This window comes from Bufo gargarizans, chromosome 4 (genome assembly GCF_014858855.1).
Source record: "Bufo gargarizans isolate SCDJY-AF-19 chromosome 4, ASM1485885v1, whole genome shotgun sequence".
NCBI classification, from domain to species: domain Eukaryota; kingdom Metazoa; phylum Chordata; class Amphibia; order Anura; family Bufonidae; genus Bufo; species Bufo gargarizans.
In genome coordinates, this window is record NC_058083.1 from 452,488,819 (window position 1) to 452,507,842 (window position 19,024).

Below are 19,024 nucleotides of genomic sequence, written 5' to 3' on the forward strand. Positions count from 1 at the left end.
AAAATAAAATAAAAACTGTGCGATTCGCCATTTTTAAAAATGAGGAATGCACGTGGCTTTTTTTGTTTATTTTTTTCTCGTGGTATCGAATGGTATCGAGTATCGCAATACTTTTTCATGGTATCGAAACCGAATCAAAAAATTGGTATCGCAACAACTCTAGTCCTGACAGTGTATTACAGCACAGCACTGACAGTGGGAGAACCGGGGGCATTAGGGAAAAAAAAAATTGTGATCTGGCCTACTTATCTTCAGTACTAATGTATTACTCTAGATAATGGTCCAAAATCGGCGTGACAGATTCTCTTTTTTAAGGGGTTGAGCACTGTGTGAGTACTAATGCATATCTGCGTTAAACAGCACACTAAAGGGGGTTTCCAGAAGATGGCCTCTTCTCCTGATGGAGCTGTGTAGTACCGATGCTGGAGTTGCTCTGAAACATCTGATCGTCAGGGGGTGCTGGATGTCGGACCCCTGCCAAACAGATATTATTGTTCTTTCCCCAGTCGTCTCCATGACAGCACACACTGACATTAACTTCCTCTGATAGGACATGAAAAAGCACAGATAGGTTAAAAACCCCACCCCTTCCCCTCATCGCCAGTGTTTTTTCCTCTCCTGCCAGGGAACGAAGATCCAGAGAGGTGCTAGGAGCTCCTTGGGGTTCCTGGCAGCATTATTCATGGACATGTTACTTTTACAGACTGGAGGTCGGTTCCGGCATGTTAAGCTCTCCCTCCTCCAGTGGGGTCTGTGCCCAGGCCCCTGGTGAATCATGGGGCCCCGGCGAAGTTCCCTCCTGCGGCGGTCCAGGAGGACTATATGCGGAGCGGTAGTGGCGGCTGGAGCGACGCTAGGACACGCTTCACTCCAGCCGCCGGGTGATGATGTCAGATGCATGGAGGCGTGGCTTGTGTTGTGACGTCACGCAGGAGCTCACCGGCGCATGCCCAGTGAATAAAAAGAGGGCAGTGCCGGCTGGAAAATGGCGCCCAGCGGATCTTCACCACTGTCGTGTTTCTGGTGGACGGGACCTGTGCAACATGAGTGCTCCTACCACACCTGGTTCAGGATCGCAGTCCCCCACTACCCAGGGTCCAGTGAGCAGCCGGAGTCAGGCAATCTCCATGTACTGTTATTGCCCTGTAGTGGTTGACTCTTCTCTCCCTTATATATTTTCAAGGAGAAAATGAGTCTTCCTCCTCTGTTAAAGTTAAGGCCAGGGAGTGTGGCTTGTGTCTATAGCATCTGCCCTCTTCCGGGTCTAAACCAAGGAGTGCGCGAGGAGTGTACTGCTACAGTTGTAAAATCTGAGTCCTCTAGCCAGTTGGAGGACATCAAGTTTATGGTGGGAGAGGAGGTTTATGGGGAGAGAATCAGCACTGGCCTCACAAAAAAGGGAAGCTTCCCCTGCCCCCAGGCCCCCTCACCTAAATCAGGAACTTCAAAAGATCTTATTAGTGTGGGAAGTGACTCCGATTCAGTAAATCCTGATCTTTCGGACCCTAAAATCTTGGATATGACACAGGAATCCGATGAAGATAACGAATACAAAAGGTTTCTGTTTAACCCTGCAGCTATTGAAGAGTTAATCAGAGCTATAAGGGCCATGATCAGGATGGAAATTCCCAGGAATGTGTGGCCCGTACCCTAAAAGTATGGCTGGAGCTGTTAGAGTTACACTTACCCTAAGTTCACACCTGAGCGTTTTACAGTGCGTTCCTACGCGCTGTAAAACGCTCAACAAGGAGAAACCAATGCTTTCCTATGGGAATGGTTCTCACCTGGGCGTTTTACAGCGCGTACGATCGCGCTGTAAAACGCCCTACGCTCAAAAAAGTACATGAGCTTCTTTGGGGCGTTTTGTCGCGCGTTCCCGTACATGGACTTTCGGGAACGCGCGACAATGTGTGTTCCCCTGTCTCTGTATGCGCGATTGTAAACGCCCGTACAATCGCGCATACATAGCGCTCCTTTCGGAACGCTCAGGTGTGAACTTAGGGTTAAGGTAGTTAATAAAACTCAGAGGGAACAGATCTTGGAAAGCCTTCCCCTACTGAAGATGGCCACTAGCTTCCTAGCAGACGCCTCAGCAGAGTCCGTAAGACTATCCGCCCGTACAGCAGTCCTGTCTAGCACAATTAGAAGGGTCCTTTGGCTGAAGGCCTGGTCGGGTGATATGATGTCCAAGAACAAGTTGATATCTTATAAGAAAAGGTTATGCGATAGAGCTAGAATCTCTTCCCCCCCCCCCCCGCAAAGATTCACCTTAACTCGGCTCCCCTTATCTCAAATGTCTTTTCTATCCGGCGGCGAAAAAGAATTATTACGCCTAGGGGCAATGGGAATGTGTTCCCGGAAGTGAAGTAGGAAGGGGTCACTACTCCCCTTTATTATTAGTTCAAAAACCAAACGGCAAGTTCAGGACTATAATAAATTTGAAGCCACTGAACAAACATATCACCTATCGCAGATTCAAAATGGAAACCGTGATGTCTGCAGTAAAATTTATCATGAAAGGGGCTATGATGGCCACGATAGTCCTCAAGGATGTGTACTTCCACATCCCGATCCATCCTCAATCAAGGAAGTATCTAAGATTCGTGGTACAGCTGGAAGGAAGGGTTCATCATTACCAGTTCAACTGCCTTCCTTTCGGAATATCTTCTGCCCCTCGAATCTTCTCCAAAGTCATGGCAGAAGTAGTGGCCTCCTTAAGTCGGAAGGGAATACTAATCGTTCCATATCTGGGCGATCTGTTAGCCGTAGTGGAGAGTACAGATCTGCTTCAATCACATATCCAGGTAGTCCTTGCTCATCTTCAGGATCTTGGCTGGATAGTCAATTGGGAGAAGTCCAGCCTTCTTCCAGCCAATCGGAGAGTTTTTCTGGGCATCCTTCTAGACTCCATCCTCCAGTAATCTTTCCTACCCTCCCCAAAAGTCCATGATCTGAAGGTCAAAATATGGCAATTCCTGAGAGGTCTGGCTTGCTTCGTAAGAGAAGGCATGAAAATGCTGGGTCGTCTCTCGTCATGTATCCCTGCGGTTGCCTGGGCTCAACACCACATGAGACCCCTGCAAGATCTAATCCTCAGGAAATGGAACAGGTTTTAGCTAACTCTGGACCAGAAGATATATCTACCTAGGGTCGTAAAAATATCTTTACAGTGGTGGCTCAGAGACACAAATCTAGCACAGTCTGCTGGAAGCAGGAGGAAGTTTTCTCCTTGACAACGGACGTCGGCTCCTGGGGCTGGGGTGCCCTTGCAGCCGTGAATTCCTTCCAGGTCTGAGTCTCAGAGGGGGATGTCATCAAATTACAGGGAGCTTCAGGCAATATGAGAAGATCTAAAAGCAACACAGACCCAGTCAAGAAACTGGCATGTATTGGTCCACTCAGACAACTCCACAGCAGTGGCCTTCATCCGTCATCAAGGGGGTGCGAGGCACGGTCATCTAAAGAGTCTCTCAAGACAGATATTCTCGTGGGCAGAAAATAATCTAAAATCCCCTTACAGCGGTACACTTAAAGGGCTCCCTCAATCTAAGGGCAGATTTTCTCAGCCGGCAGAGACTAGATCCAGGTGAATGATCTTTTTCTCCGACAGCCTTTCAGAAGAATCAGGTCCAGTGGGGCAGTCCGAGTCTGGATCTGTTCGCCTCAAAGAAAAACCACAAGGTTCCTCATTACTTCTCCCTCAATCCAAGGAATCCCTGCTTGGTCCACTCCCAATATCTCTCTCATTTTGGAATTCCTCCAGGATGGGTTAGATATGGGTCTCTCCCCAAACACTCCTAGGGTGCAGGTGTCCGCCCTGGGTGCCCTCTACAACACTAGTCTTTTTATGATGTCCCCTGGGTTGCTAGGTTTTTGAAAGCTGCAGATAGGCTAAAGCAGAGAATTAAGAATTTGGTAGCCTCATGGAACCTGAACACAGTACTTTTAGGCTTGTCAGATTCCTTGTTTGAGCCTTTAGATTCTCTGTCTATCAAGTGGCTTACTCTTAAGACTGTTTTCCTGGTAGCAATATCTTCTGCTAGGAGAGTTTGCGAGCTTCAGGCCCTATCAATCCAGGAGCCTTCCCTTAGGGTCTTAGAGGATAAGTTAATATTTAAGTTGGACCCCAATTTCCTCCCAAAGGTAGTATCCATCTTTCACAGGTCCCGAGATATTATCATTCCCTCATTCTGTGCCAATCCCAGGAACGAGCAGGAAGAAAAATTCCATAACTTAGATGTAAGAAGGGCAGTTCTTTGTTATATTATATCGTTATATTGGCGCTACCAGGAAATGGAGTATAGATACAAATTTATTTGTGCAGTTTTTTGGCCCTAATAAAGGTAGGAAAGTAGCTAAGGGCTCCATATCCCGGTGGATAAGGAGTGCTATTACGGAAGCGTATTCAGCCTCTGGTAAAGAGCCTTCTCCGTCTCTCAGACCCCATTTAGTGAGAGCAGTATCTACCTCCTGTGCCGAACGGGCCTCTGCCTCCCTAGAGCAGATTTGCAGGGCGGCCACTTGGAAGAGGGCCCATACTTTTACCAAACATTATAGGCTTGATGTATTTGCCAATGAGGACACAAGGTCTTGGGTGCTGTAGCCCCCCCCCCCCCCCGAGTTTCACTTTGCTAGTGTGTGCTGTCATGGAGACGACTGGGGAAATGAGTATTACACTCACCTCTAATCCAGTTTCCTGGTAGTCTCCATGACAGCACATATATTCCCGCCCCTTTTCTGTTTTTGATAAATTTCTTTGGGTTCTACCCTTTATCCTGGTCTCTGTTAAAATACACTGGCGATGAGGGGAAGGGGGTGAGTGTAGTACTCATATCTTGAGGGTAGGCCATCAATCCCGGAAACCTCTGTAAGACAGCTAGCGATATACTGGTGTCCAGTGATTTAATGTGCCTACTCCTAGTTTACTGCATTGATTACTTACCTGCAGCCCAGCTCTCCAGACCCAAATGGCCACTGATGAAGGGTCACGTGGCCAGTTCAGTCCATCAACAGCCTTTATTAATTAACACGGTGGATGGGCATGATCATTGTTAGTCAATGCAGAACATTGACGGACAGGATTGGTTACCCTCCAACAACCATTTTAGGACCAGAGTGCCGGGTGGCAGGTAAACAACCAATGCAGTGCACAAGGATCAGGCATAATAAACCATCAGACATCAGTCTATTACTAGCTGCCTTAATGTGCTGTTCCCAGCAGATCTGCAGCAATACTGGCCAACCCCTTTAAGGGGGTCACAGCTATAAGTCACTATATCTATAGTTTATACATCAATTTTAACTGTCTTGATTTTCTTTTCTTAGCAAACGAATATTCAAGAATATTACCTCGGAAACATGATGAAGAAAAGCTCATCTGACACAGGTCTGAGTCAGTGTAATGGCTAGGAGTTCATAGCTGGCCTTATGTCCAAAGTGGACATGTTGCTTTCCTGTTGAGAAACATTGGGGCAGATTTACTATTCTGGTACATGGACCTTTGTAAACTTGGAGTATCGTAAATCCTGCGGCAGATTTATGCTAGAATTCTGTTCATCTGCCAAAAGTTTGTCCATTTGCCAGAATTTTGTCTGCAGCAAAAAAAAGTGTCCTTGTGTCCAAAAACGGTCTAGTCTAAGTTTACGCCACCTATAAGATGTAGAGCCGCTAGGTGTAATGGTAACGCCCCCATTGCTACTAGAGGCTAATTTGCATATAATAAAACATAACTTTTCTCAGAAATACGGACACATATGAACATGGGACCAACACCGAAGCCTTTAGCTGCCAAGCGCACATACGACAGGTTCCATTGCTACAAATCTGCTGACAGATGCCCTTTAATAATGTCTCCCATAGTGGCCCCCAGCATTAATAGTATATATATTTTTTTTGTATGGAATAAAAATTAGCTCATCCACTTGCAGATGCAGTCTCTCCCCTCTTCATGCTGAAGACCTGCACTCCTAGTGCAATTACATCATCGTGCACTCCCAGCAATCATGCTGGTAGAGCATGGTGATGTCATCACGCTGGTTGCATAGGTCCTTCAGCATCCAGAAAGGAGCAACTACATCTGTGCGTGCAAATGGATGAGATGAGCAATTTTTTATTTTATTTTTGACCTTGGCCATTTTCCACTAGTGTACCCCCCTTTTTTTTTTTTTAAACAGCCGTTAGATGGGTACACTCCTGTCTAATCGTCGTTAAAAACGATCCCATAGAATTTTATTGGCTCTGTCTGGCCATGAAAATGGCCAAAAATAGGATGGCCTATATTTTGACTGCCGCTATTCACTGGTCGTTAGAAAATGGCTATGTGAATAGCCCCATTGACCTCAGTTGGTACTAAAAACAGCCGTGTGATGGCTATTACATGTCGTGTGAATGTAGCCTAAATCCCTCCACTGACCTTGTCCTACTACAGCAGAACAGAAATATCCGCCTATAGTGTGTGGTCCAAGCCAGGATGATTATGTAAGGATAATCGCACAAAAAGTTTAAAAAAAAAAATCTGTAATTCCGGATAGGTCATCTGCATCAGATCAGTGAGGTCCTGACACCCCACTGAAATGAAAAACATCAATTGTCGCAGCTCACCGTCACTGATCATAACGGAAGATTGTCAAACAACTGAATGAATTGCCTGGGGCTTATAGTGAGGCAGTGGTAAATGGAGCTAAAGAAGTTCTGATTCACTTGCTATATTTTCGACTGGCAATTGTTTCAGGTTAATGTAAAGGGTCCTTTAGACATTATGAAAATTAAACTTTTTCTTTGTGTATTGAACAGGTGAGAAACAGGAAGAAGGAGAAATAGCTGGAATCCATAAAGATGTAAGTAGGGCCAATATTCTCTTTGGTGCTTTTTAGTATGTACAAACATATGTACTAAGGAAAAAAGTAGTAATTCAATGTATCCTATTACAAATAGAGTAAGTCCCATAATGACTCGTGAAGCTGATGGGTTGACAGGGATGTTGCAGGAATTTGTCTGCCGCTTTTCTTCCCTTTTGCTTCTAATAGTTCTGGATGTGCTGTCCGTACCCTGATATTTAAGGATAGGTTTGTAATAGGGATCGACCGATATTGATTTTTTAGGGCCGATACCGATACCGATAATTTGTGAACTTTCAGGCCGATAGCCGATAATTTATACCGATATTCTGGGAATTTTCATTTTTGAAAAAAAAATTAAAATTCCCACAAATCTGCTGAAAATTAATGTTTATTGTTAATGTGTATTTTTTTTTTTTGTAAATCTTTCTTTTTCATTTATATTTAATATTTTGGTGTTTTTTTTTTTTTTTTTTTTTTTTTTTTAACTTTTTTTTTTTAACTAACATTTAGCCCCCTTAGGGACTAGAACCCTTGTCCTATTCACCCTGATAGAGATCTATCAGGGTGAATAGGAGCTCACACTGTCCCTGCTACTCTGTGCTCTGTGCACACAGCAGCATGGAGCTTATCATGGCAGCCAGGGCTTCAATAGCGTCCTGGCTGCCATGGTAACCGATCGGAGCTCCAGCATTACACTGCTGGGGCTCCGATCGGAGGAGCAAGGGAGAGGGGATCCTGTGGAGGGGCGCACTGCGACTGGGGTGGGGGGCCCTATGCGCCACCACTGCCTAATACTGGGGGGAGGGGGGGCGCACTGCGCCACCAATGCTTAATACTGGGGGGGCTTGGGGGGAGGCGCACTGCGCCACCAATGCTTAATACTGGGGGGGTGCACTGCGCCACCAATGTCTGATACTGGGGGGCTTGGGGGGGCGCACTGCGCCACCAATGAAGCTTAATCTCTAATTTATTCATATACAGGAGGCGGGAGCTGCAGGATCACATAGCCGGCTCCCGACCTCTATGACAAGTAGCTGCGATCCGCGGCACCTGAGGAGTTAACTACCGCAGATCGCAGTTACAGCTCATAGAGGCCGGGAGCCGGCTATGTGATCCTGCAGCTCCCGCCTCCTGTATATGAATGAATGAATGATAGATTAATCTTCATTGGTGGAGCAGTGGCCATAGCTCCTCCCCTCCTCCTGTCCCCTGTCCTTACATTGGCGGCAGCGGCAGGAGCAGCACAGGGCGAGGAGACACTGCTCCTTCTCCCCTGTGCTGCTGCTGAGGGAACACGGAGAGCGCTGTCAGCAGCGCGATCTGTGTTCCCCATACACTATCGGAATATCGGCAAAATAGATGCCGATACCGATAGTGTTCAAAATCCTGAATATCGGCCGATAATATCGGTAAATCCGATAATCGGTCGATCCCTAGTTTGTAAAGATGTAAATATAAACTGTAGAAGTGATCTATGCTTCTATTATGGAACTGTGATACTGGCCCTTAAAGTGGGTCACCAGGTCTGAGATATTGCTGAACTGTCCTCTGGATCAGTCATCAATATTAGATCATGGGGGTCCAATACCTGGTGCTGGCGGCTGCATGGAATAGCTGAATGGTGGGGGTGCCAGGTGTCTGACCCCCCACCAATGATTTTGATTTTGGTAATCAAGTCCTGTAAAACCAGTTTAAGGGTCTATTCACACGTCCGCATCCGTTCCGCAATTTTGCGGAACAGGTGCAGACCCATTCATTTTCAATGGGGCTGGAATGTGCTGTCCGCATCCTCATTTGCGGATCCGCACTTCCGTTCCACAAAAAAATAGGACATGTCTTATTCTTTTCTACAATTGTGGACAAGAAAAGGCATTTTCTATGAGAGTGTTGGCGATGTGCATGGACCCTAATACAACATTTTCTAAAGATTCCAGAATAAAATATTACCGTGGAGTTGTCATTGTTTTCTTCTAGATCCCAGCCAAAAACATTGAAGGACAGATGACACCGTATTACCCTGTTGTAATGGGGAATGGAACACCATGCAGCTTGAAACAGAACCAGCCCCGTAGCACGACAGTCATGTATATATGTCACCCAGATGCCAAACACGAGATCCTGTCTGTAGCCGAAGTCACTACATGTGAATATGAAGTTGTAATACTGACACCTCTTCTTTGTACCCATCCCAAGTACAGGTACGTAACCCTAGATGTCCATCTATAAATACTTGGACTTGGATATTGATATATTGATGACCTATCTAATCGGTGCTTCCTTCTGCAAACTGAGTTACAGTATCCTGGCATGGACTGGAACAGCTGATCAGAACAGGCTGCTCACAACTGGTGGTCAGTGGGGGTAACTGGTGTCGGACTCCCACTTATCTGATCTAGCGACCTACATGTATGCTGAGCATAGGTCATCGATAGCTATGTCCCGGAAAACCCCTTTTAACGTGTTGTCAGTGGTAAAACTGGTTTGAGGGTACCATCCACTCTTGGAGGTGACATACCTTGTGTTAAGCAGTCGTTTGCAGCATGGTTTTGAGCCTGCCGATGCTGTTTGAATGTATCTGTTCTGTTGTAGAACTGTCTCTGGCTCAGAATACAATGTCATTCCATTATCTCTTTCACACAGGTTTAAAACCTCTCCTATAAATGATATCTTTTGCCAGTCAATGCCAGGGTCACCACTAAGGCCACAAAGCCTATTGAAATTGGAACAGCAGCGGGAGATGATGAAGGCACCATTTAAGCCCAACAAAGAGGTGAACTATTTAAAGGGAACTTTTGAAGTTTATGCATAGTATAAACCATATAACAATGAGCATACAACAAGTGACAGAGTAGTAATGAGTCAGAAAAAGGAGGTAAGGCTATACATGCACATAAGGATTTTAGTATTCTGTTCTGGCATAGAAATGGTACTGCCGGATCCAGCATATGGCAGACACTGCTGGCACCCGACGAATCCTGTTCACTATAATGGGGTCCTATTTCGTTTCGATCGTTCAACGGATGATTTGCAGCGCCTTTTACATGGCCCGATTATCAGGAGCGAGCATTCGTGGGAACATTGGTTTCCCCCATAATCAGCCCGTATAAATCCAGCATTAGACCTCACCTCTTTATCCAGACCTCTTGTTCTTGACATTTAAGGTCATAAGAGGGGAGAGATAACGTGGATGTCTCCAGAAACATATAGAAGACTGTAAAGTATGAGATGTAACTTGAACCAGTACAACATGATTCAAGGTAGTGGAGGATAGGACTCTAAGTTTTGGTAGTCTTTATTTTTTATTTTTTTAAATGTGCAAGTGTATGTGTGTGAAGAGTCTTTGAGCCTTAAAGGGGTTATCCAGTATCTACAACATCCCCCCCCCCCCCCCCAATGTGCCGGGCCCCTCTGTGGAAATATACTTACCCTGCTCCCTGCGGCGCTCCTGGTCTCCGCACTGCCGACTCGGCATTTAAAACCATTGTCAATTATGTCAGAGAAAACAGATCCGGCACCATTGACTTGCATTATGTGTCACACTGGATCCCTTTTGCTCCGCATCCCATGACGGACAGAAACCGCTGCTTGCAGCGGTTTTCTGTCCGGTATGGGAACACAACCAAAGAGAACGGAATGCATTCTGGTGCCCTCCGTTCTGTTCAGTTTTGTCCCCATTGACAATTAATGGGGACAAAAAGAAGTATTTCTCGCCCAATTTCCTTGGGGGACACAGAAGACCTTGGGTATAGCTCATCTCCATAGGAGGCGTGACACTAAGTGAGAACTGTTAAGCCCCTCCTCCACAGCTATACCCTCAGCCTGGAGAGAGAGACTGCCAGTTTTTGCTTAGTGTCCAAGGAGGCAAGACACTCCCTGCTACTGCAGGGCTGTTTTTCTCCTGTTTGGTTTTTAGTTTTGATTTTTGCTTTTTTCTTTTTCTTCAGATCATCAGGGACAACAGAGACGCACTAGACCTCTCTGTTTCTCCCGGGGTCGAGCTGCGCCAGTGCCGGTCATCCGCACTGCTGCCTCCCCCACAGAAGGCAAGGTGGACCAGGGCAGCCCAGCTCCCCTGCATCCCGCCAGCGCAAGGGTCGCCCGCACGCCAAGTCCCTCTTCCAGCGTCCTGCCACTACGGTGCCAGTAGCTGAAGGGGCGACCCTGCTGGAACGGACCGAGGGTGAAGACGGCTGTGGTAAGAGAGAGGCTTCTCCAGCCCTACGTTCCCCTCATTCCCTCCCCGGTCTCCTGCGTGCTGGACCCCCATACTGGTCCCTGCTGGACCTAGGCTGGCCCCTGAGGTGTCGTTGGGAACAGCCATTTTTCTGGCTCCAGGGCTGTCTCTCATATCCAGCTGTTGCCCAATAATCATATAGCCCCACACCACCACCATACTGGTGACCGCGGGGCGACTATACACTGCCCCTTCATAGGGCATTGCACAGGGGTGAGCAATGGATTGCTGTGGAGGAATTCTGCTTTAGGACCGGAGACCCGCTCCTAGCTGCCTCTGACACAGGGGTTATGCCGGCCCTCCCCCTTACCGGTCGCAGATTCAGTACAGGGGGCCCGCGCTGACTGCCCTGTCCCTCCTCCACGGGCGCCTGGTCCGTTAGGGCAGGGGGTGCAGTGCTGGACTTCAGGGTCCCCCCCCCCCCCGCCCTCCTTACCGGTGTCTAGGGCCAAGGGCCCGCTCCAGAAGCTGCCGGACGCAAGGCCCTCACGGCCTGCATGTACTGAGCGCGATGCTCCAGCAGGCCCCGGCTGTCTTTTTTGAGGCTTCCGGTCGGCCGGGAGCCGCAAACTTTTGACCCAGGCTTCGGCCTGCTCGGCCGCAATCCGGCCCTTTCGGCCGCAATCCGGCCCTTTCGGCCGCAATCCGGCCCTTTGTCTCTGCAGGCCCGCGGGGTGGGCACCCGCGGCCGTTAGTGCATGCGTCAGCCGGCTCCCTCCCGGTCCCGGCCGACCGCCGGTACTCCCGGTCGGCCGGGCGCCGCGAAAATCTAGGCCCCGGCTTCACGGCCTACTAGGCCGCAAACTTCCAGCCTCGGTTGGAGGGGGCGGGAACTTCTCGCGGCGCGAATTCTTCCCGCCTGGAGGTCCCCCGCCCCCAGGGGATCGCAGCGCCGCCCCCTAGGCCGGATGTTTGTTAACCTGTTGGGTACCGGCCGCCAGGGGCCGGCTCCCATCTAGAGGACACCCTCTATGTTCTGGGCTTCCTGGTGGGCCTGTATGAGATTGTGCCCCTGTATGGTGGCCCCTTTTTTTGCCTCAGAGTGGCTGTGTTTAAAAAAAAAAAAAAAAAAAAGAATAATGAAGTTAATAAATAACGGAATGGTTGCGCAGGACGCTGCAGCCTGATGCAGTAGTGCTGGCCGCACGCTATGCCCCCCTTCCGTAGGCGGCATGTTGCGATCCTCGGCTGCGGTTCTGGCCAGCTACATGTTCCCCTTCTAGGCGGACCCTTGCCATCTCCCGGGATACGGCGCTGACCAAAGGCAGACGCCCCGTCTATAGGCAGAACGTCGCCTCTCCTGTTACAGGTTGGCCATGTGCATCACTCTCACTGGATTTAATGCCGGACAGGTGCATGACCCCCTTCTGGGGCAGAAGAATTGCACTCTCACCGGATACGGTGCTGGCCATGTGCACGACCCCCCTCCTTGAGGAGCGCGGCACTCTCACTGGATTCCTGCCGGCCGTGTGTGTAACCCCCTTCCATGGCGGTACGCTGCACTCTCACTGGGTTCGCTGTCGGCCATGGGTATAAAACATGTGCACGTCCCCCTTCCATATGCGGAACACTGCACTCATTGGATTCACTGCCGGCCATGTGCACGTCCCCCTTCCATAAGCGGAACGCTGCACTCTCAATGGATTCGCTGCCGGCCTTGTGCATGACTCCCTTCCATAAGCGGTAGGCTGCACTCTCATTGGTTTCGCTGCCGGCCTTGAGCATGCCTCCTTCTCTCGGGCGGCATACATACTCTTCCTGGCTGGGGTTGTTCTCTCGCGGTAGGTTGCTGGCCACGTGCTTGACCCCCTTCCATGGCGGGGTGCTTGCACTCTCACCGGATCCGCTGCCAGCCATAGGCATGGCCCCTCCCCCCCCTTCCTTGGGCGGTGGACCGCACTCTCGCTGGCTTTGCTGCCGGCATGGGCATGCCTCCTCTCCTCAGGCGACATACATGCACCTTCACTGACGGTGTTTGTTCTTGCGCCAGTACGTTGCTGGCCATGTGCATGGCCCCGTCCGTGGCGGGGTGCTCGCGCTCTCCTGGGATGCGATGCTGCCATGTGCGGTTCATTGCACCCTCACCGAATACGTTGCTGGCCAGGAGCATGGCCCTCTAAACATGGGTGCGCTGCTTGCACTCCCTTTGGAAACGGTGCTGGCCTTGTGCATGACCACTTCTCATTCCGTGGGCGGTAATTTGCGCGCTCATGAGATTCGCGGCTGTCCTTCTATATGCTGTACTGGACGTTCCCCTTTCATTGGCGAACTACTCGTTGCACTCTCACAAAATTCGGTGTTGGGTGGATTATTGCACAATAATTTAATGCCAGGATAATCCGGTGCATGCCCTTCCCCCTTCACTAGGTCCTTTGGTGCGGGCCTTTGCACTCTTGCCGTCTGCAGAGTTTGCCAGGTGCCTTTCTCTCCCCTTTTCTGGGCGGACTGCTTGCGTTCCATAGCATGCCCCCTGTACTAGCCTTGTGCATAACTCCCTTTCGGGTTGCACTTTGCACTTCCATGGATACTGTGGGATGCTTGGCTGTGCGCTCTGTGCGTTGTTTGGGCCGTGTTTGCCTTCTCCTCCCGTGGGTGGGTTGGCCTTCTCGCTGCCTGCGGTTTGCTAGTACGTATGCCTCCCTTCCTCCTGCGACATACCTTTTTCTCTTGGGGTGAGGCTGCTTGTCGCTAGCTTTGCACTCTTTTCTGAGGAGGTCATTCTGTCCACCTGTATGAGCCTAAGGTGTTGTCCAACACACAACAAATGAATGCCCAATGTATTCACCGCTGTATACCTTGTATATATGTAGACGGGCTCTGCTGGCTCGCTACTGCACCGAGCTGGGTGGCACTCATTCTCTGGTGTGGTCCCGTTGTGACTGCACCAGCCATGTTCATTGGCCCTTCCACCTGGGGAGTGTTCGGGGTACCTTGATGCGTACCCGTTCGTCCTCCCGTGACATTGCTTCCCCGCGCAAGCCGTCGGGTCGAGAGCGTTGTCTTTGGCGCCTTCTGCACTTCAGTCTGATCTGCTACCAGGAACAGACCGCTCCTCTCGGGTAGGTCACCCAACTTCTCTTGTGCTCGTCTATCCAGGTCTGAGGAACCTCCACTTTTGGGTTCTTCAGGGTTTTCGCCTTCTGCGAGGCGATGTGCAGGTCGTCTCACAGAGTAGCAGGTATTCGGCTTTTGAACTGTCCTGTGGCTTCCCTGTTTGCCATTCCTCCTTTCGGGTTGGAGGGTGTTATGCCGGCCTCTGTCTCGACTGCTTTTCCTCGCCGGCTCGGTCGTTTTGGCTTCCTCTCTGAGTTTGTCACTCCGAGGTGGCTTCTGCACCGGCCAGGCCTCAGAGGCTGTTTCGTCATTGCCCCCTCCCCTTCGGGGTGAGCATGGTTGTTCACTTGGATGGTTCCGGTGTTACTTGTGGTCTCGTACCGTCTCCCTCGTTTTCGCTGGCAGTACTAGCTGTGTGCCTGTTTGCCAGGCCTATTGCGTTCTGTCCTCCCGCTGGGTGCAGATTGCCTTTCCATTCTGGGCATATGGTCCTGCTGGACTTACCTTTTCGGTAACTTGGGAGGACTACCCTTCGGTCACGGTTGTCCTTGACTTTCCCTCACCAGGACTGTAGAACTCCTTCCTGTGGTGGCTACGTCGACTTGGACTTTGGCCTGTCTTGTCCTGGCATCTGTCGGCTGCTGGGCGGACCCTTCCGGTTTCTTCCGTCTGTCCTTCTGCTCACCCACTCCGGTTGGATACGGGACTATGTTGTTCGGGGGCCGACGGGAGTTTTCTTCCGACCCTTGGGCCGTGTTACTGGTCTGCGCCTGATCACATTGGGTTTTTTTCCCGCTTGCCAGGCGATTCCTGCGAGCGCGCTAGTGTTCGCTCCCGACTGTGCTTCGTCCAGGTTCGGTTGTCGGACTTAGGGTTCTTGACTAGGTTTTGTGGTAAGTGGGGCATTCCCCCACTCTGCTTTTCTCTCCCTTGGTTCTGTCTTTCTCTAGTCCGGCCTGGCCCTGGGACTGGGGCTCTGTTACTGAAGTGTCAAGTGTCGGCGCTGTCCTTCCCCTTGCAGCGTTTTCTGGCCCTCCTGGGCCTGTCATGACCTTCTTCCACAGAGTGGCTCTTTGGTTCCTCTGTACCGTTCCCTGGTACCGCCCTGGGAACTACACACTGAGCTCTTGGCGCTCCCCTTCTTTCCCTTGGTGCCGTTGTAGAAGTTCTCCCTACTCCTGCTGTCCTGTACAGTTGTGTTTTCTGTTGCCATCATGTCTGACGGGTGCCTGATGGGTGGCCCTTCGTGTTCTGTGCCCTCTGTCCTTTTCCAGGACGGGGCTGTTTCTCCATCCCGTCCCTTCCTTCTGAGGGTGGTATCTGCCTTCTTATCTACGAGGCTTTGGTCATCCCCTTCCCGTCTCCGGGAACGGGCGCTTCACCGCTTGGAGATTGTTTGGGTTTGCAGTTGTTACTTGGAGATCTCCGGCTCTTGTCGGCGTTCGGTCTCTTGTGTTTCCAGGATGTCCGCGCAAAGGGTTGACGGCCTCCAGGGTGGCTTTCCTTCGCTCTCTGTGTCTATTGCTGTGGTTACCGCACCAAGGGCAGGGTTCTGCTTTTGGTGTCACCGTTCATTTCACCAGAGCGGTCGGTGCCTCCTGGGCCGGAGGCATAAGGCTTCGGCCATGCTTTTGTGCAAGGCGGTCGCTGGTCTTCCTTGCGCACCTTACTGGGTTCTACAGGGTGCGCACTGGGGCTTCGGCGTCTGCTGCCCTGGGCCGCCTGGTCTGCAGGCGGCGGTTTCTTGATGCCTTCGGGTGCTTTGCCTTGGTGCTGTGGTCCCTCCCCTCTTGGACTGCTATTGAACGTCCCAAGGTCTTCTGTGTCCCCCAAGGAAATTGGGCGAGAAAACGAGATTTTTGTATAACTTACCAGTAAAATCTCTTTCTCGCTCTTTCCTTGGGGGACACAGCACCCACCCATTCTTTGTTTCCGAGTTGTTTTACCCGTTGGGTAGTTGGCTTGTTGGTTCCACTTTTGGACTTTGCCTTTTCTCACTACTTGGACACGCAACTGGCAGTCTCTCTCTCCAGGCTGAGGGTATAGCTGTGGAGGAGGGGCTTAACAGTTCTCACTTAGTGTCACGCCTCCTATGGAGATGAGCTATACCCAAGGTCTTCTGTGTCCCCCAAGGAAAGAGCGAGAAAGAGATTTTACTGGTAAGTTATACAAGAATCTCGTTTTTTCTCCGGTAAAGAAAAACGCAGATGTGAAAGTATCCTTAACTATGTAACATTTAAAATCAATGGATACCTGTGCTGTCCGCAGAAAATGCAGACAACACACATCAGTGAACAATTGAAATGTGAACAAGGCCTCAGACTACATGGTCGATGTGACAAGTTCCCTTTAAATGCTGTAAGACTGGCTAAGTTGTGCACTTACCCAGTTTCTGTTTTGTTCAGCAATACATATTGAATACCCAGACAATGTAAGTTTGTCATTTTATGGTGCAACTATATAATTCCAGGAAGAGCGGCAAAGCATTAAGGACAAGTTCTCCACCATCCATAAGCCGGTGACGGTGGGCTCCCAGCATCATGTCACTGTGGGGACCACACACATTTCCAAGCTGACAGACGAGCAGTTGATCAAAGAGTTTCTCACAGGATCATATTGTTTTCATGGGGTAAGACAGTCATATGTTTGTCAGGATACAGAACATTTTGTTTGCTATAGGCCCCATGCACATGACTGTATTTTGCGCAGATCTGCAAAACATGGATTCTGACAGCGTGTGTTCCGCATTTTCCCCTTGCACGTCCTGCCCTATGTTACAAATGCCTGTTTTCCACAAAATGGATAAGAATAGGACACTTTCTATCTTTTTTTGCGGAAAAGACAGAACAGGCATTTTGCATCTGCATTGAAGTGAATTAGTCTGCATCCAGTTTACAAAAATGCAGACCAAAAATACAATCGTGTAAATGGGGCCATATTCAGAGTCTTCATCTTTTTATTAGATTTTTATTTTATTGATTATCAGCAGCACACACCCGAATTACATAGGGAGATGTGCTGCATATGACTACAGGGAGCTTACCATGGCAGCCAGGGCTTCAGTAGTGTCCAGGCTGCCATGGTAACAGATCGGAGCCCCAAAATTACACTGCTGGGGATCCGATTGGAACTGCCACCAATGAAGAGGGGGGAGGGAACCATGTTGCCACTGCTAATACTTGGGGGGGGCACTACACCACCAATGGTTAGAATTTATAAAACGGTGGGGGGGCACACATTTTTTAAATCCCACCTCCATTGATAAATTGGTATCCGGTTGGTTCTCTTTGAACTGGACTCTGATTTATCTACTCTGTTATAGATGGATAGAGTTGCATTGTTCTGTCTAAACCTTATCTATCCTACTTCCCCCTTTTTTTTTTTTTTTTTTTTTACTTTACTTTACTTTACATTACCCTGTAATTCCTAAATGAAAAGTGAGCTCGATATTCTTTTATTTGAGGCTGCAGAGCAACTGCGTCACCCTTACGTTGTGGTGCCCGCACTTGCTCTGTGCCATATTGTATTATTTACTTTGCACTACCTTCACTGCCAGTGATGGTTTTCAAAATTTCTTCAAATAATGCTAATGGACTAAATAGTCCTTTTTAAAAGATCTATATTATGGAAAGAAGTTAATTCCCTTAAAAGTGACGTGATTAGCATTCAAGAAACTCACTTGAATAAGTCTGACACTTGTAGACTTAACCATAAAAAATTGACCAACTTGTTTGCATCACCTGCAGGGAACAAGAAAAGAGGGTTAATTATTGCTGTTTAAAAATTCCCTTTCGTTTCAAAGCAAGACTGACAACAATGGGAGATATATTATACTAGTATGTAACATCAACAATACAATATATACCTTAGTTTCCTTGTACGCACCAAACACAAATTAACTCGCATTTATCAAAGAGGTAATAACAACCGCCCTATCAATCAAACAAGGCTCTCTAGTTATATGTGGAGACTTTAATTTGCCTCCATTGCCCTCTATTGACAAGTCGAACCATACGAAATTTCAACCCGCCTTACGTTTTGCGCAATACCTACTTGGAGAGTGTTACACAAATCAGAACGCGATTTACACTTTTTACTCATACCCCCATAAACAGTATTCTAGTATTGATTTGATAATTGTTGATAAATGGACTTTACAAAACATTTCGTCCTCTAGCATAGGTTCCATTACATAGTCCGTTCACCCACCAATTTCATGCCTAATCTCGGAGCGATTCAACCAACTCGCATACACACCCTGGCGAACCAACAATCATTTATCTTTACCTTCCATCCAATCCCAAATTAATGAAGCTCTTACAGAATATTTCATGTACAATTGTACCCCAGATGTGCAACCCACCACGACTTGGTGCGCACACAAGGCTTATGTAAGAGGCCACCTTATTCACATTTCAGCCTTCTTAAAAAAACTGAGACGCACTCGTACGGAACAACTATGCTCATCCATTACCAATTTAGAAGCTACTGGACAAAATAAACCCTTCCGAAACTATACTAAACGAACTTAAAGATTTACGTTACGAACTATACCAGCTTTATCAAAATAACTTCAAACACAACTTGAGGAAATCCAAGGCGAAATATTACCTACACGGCAATAGAGCGAGTACAATATTGGCCAATAAAATTAAAGCCACCCAAAACAGGAAGAAACTAACATTTATTTACAGCTCTCGTAAAGAAAAGATCATTAACCCCCAAAGTATCGACAACACGTTAGCCGATTATTACTTCGACTTATATAATCTCAAAGACTACAACTCGGTGCCCCATCCGACCCCAGGCCTCATTAATAAATTCCTGTCTGATATCTCACTGCCCAAACTGTCCCCTGATCAACTTGCGCAAATTAATAAACTAATTGAACTTGCAG

At 48.6% G+C, this 19,024-nt stretch overlaps 1 protein-coding gene across 1 annotated transcript in view; it reads left to right on the forward strand.

Annotated features, from left to right (window-relative positions):
- The window catches only part of ERLEC1 (endoplasmic reticulum lectin 1), a 42,106-nt gene that overhangs the window by 10,165 nt on the left and 12,917 nt on the right, over nt 1-19,024 (forward strand). The window contains exons 5-9 of the mRNA XM_044289597.1: nt 5,326-5,386; nt 6,793-6,836; nt 8,814-9,037; nt 9,480-9,609; nt 16,598-16,756. Of these exons, the coding sequence (XP_044145532.1) occupies nt 5,326-5,386; nt 6,793-6,836; nt 8,814-9,037; nt 9,480-9,609; nt 16,598-16,756 (618 nt within the window). The remainder of the gene's footprint in view (nt 1-5,325; nt 5,387-6,792; nt 6,837-8,813; nt 9,038-9,479; nt 9,610-16,597; nt 16,757-19,024) is intronic.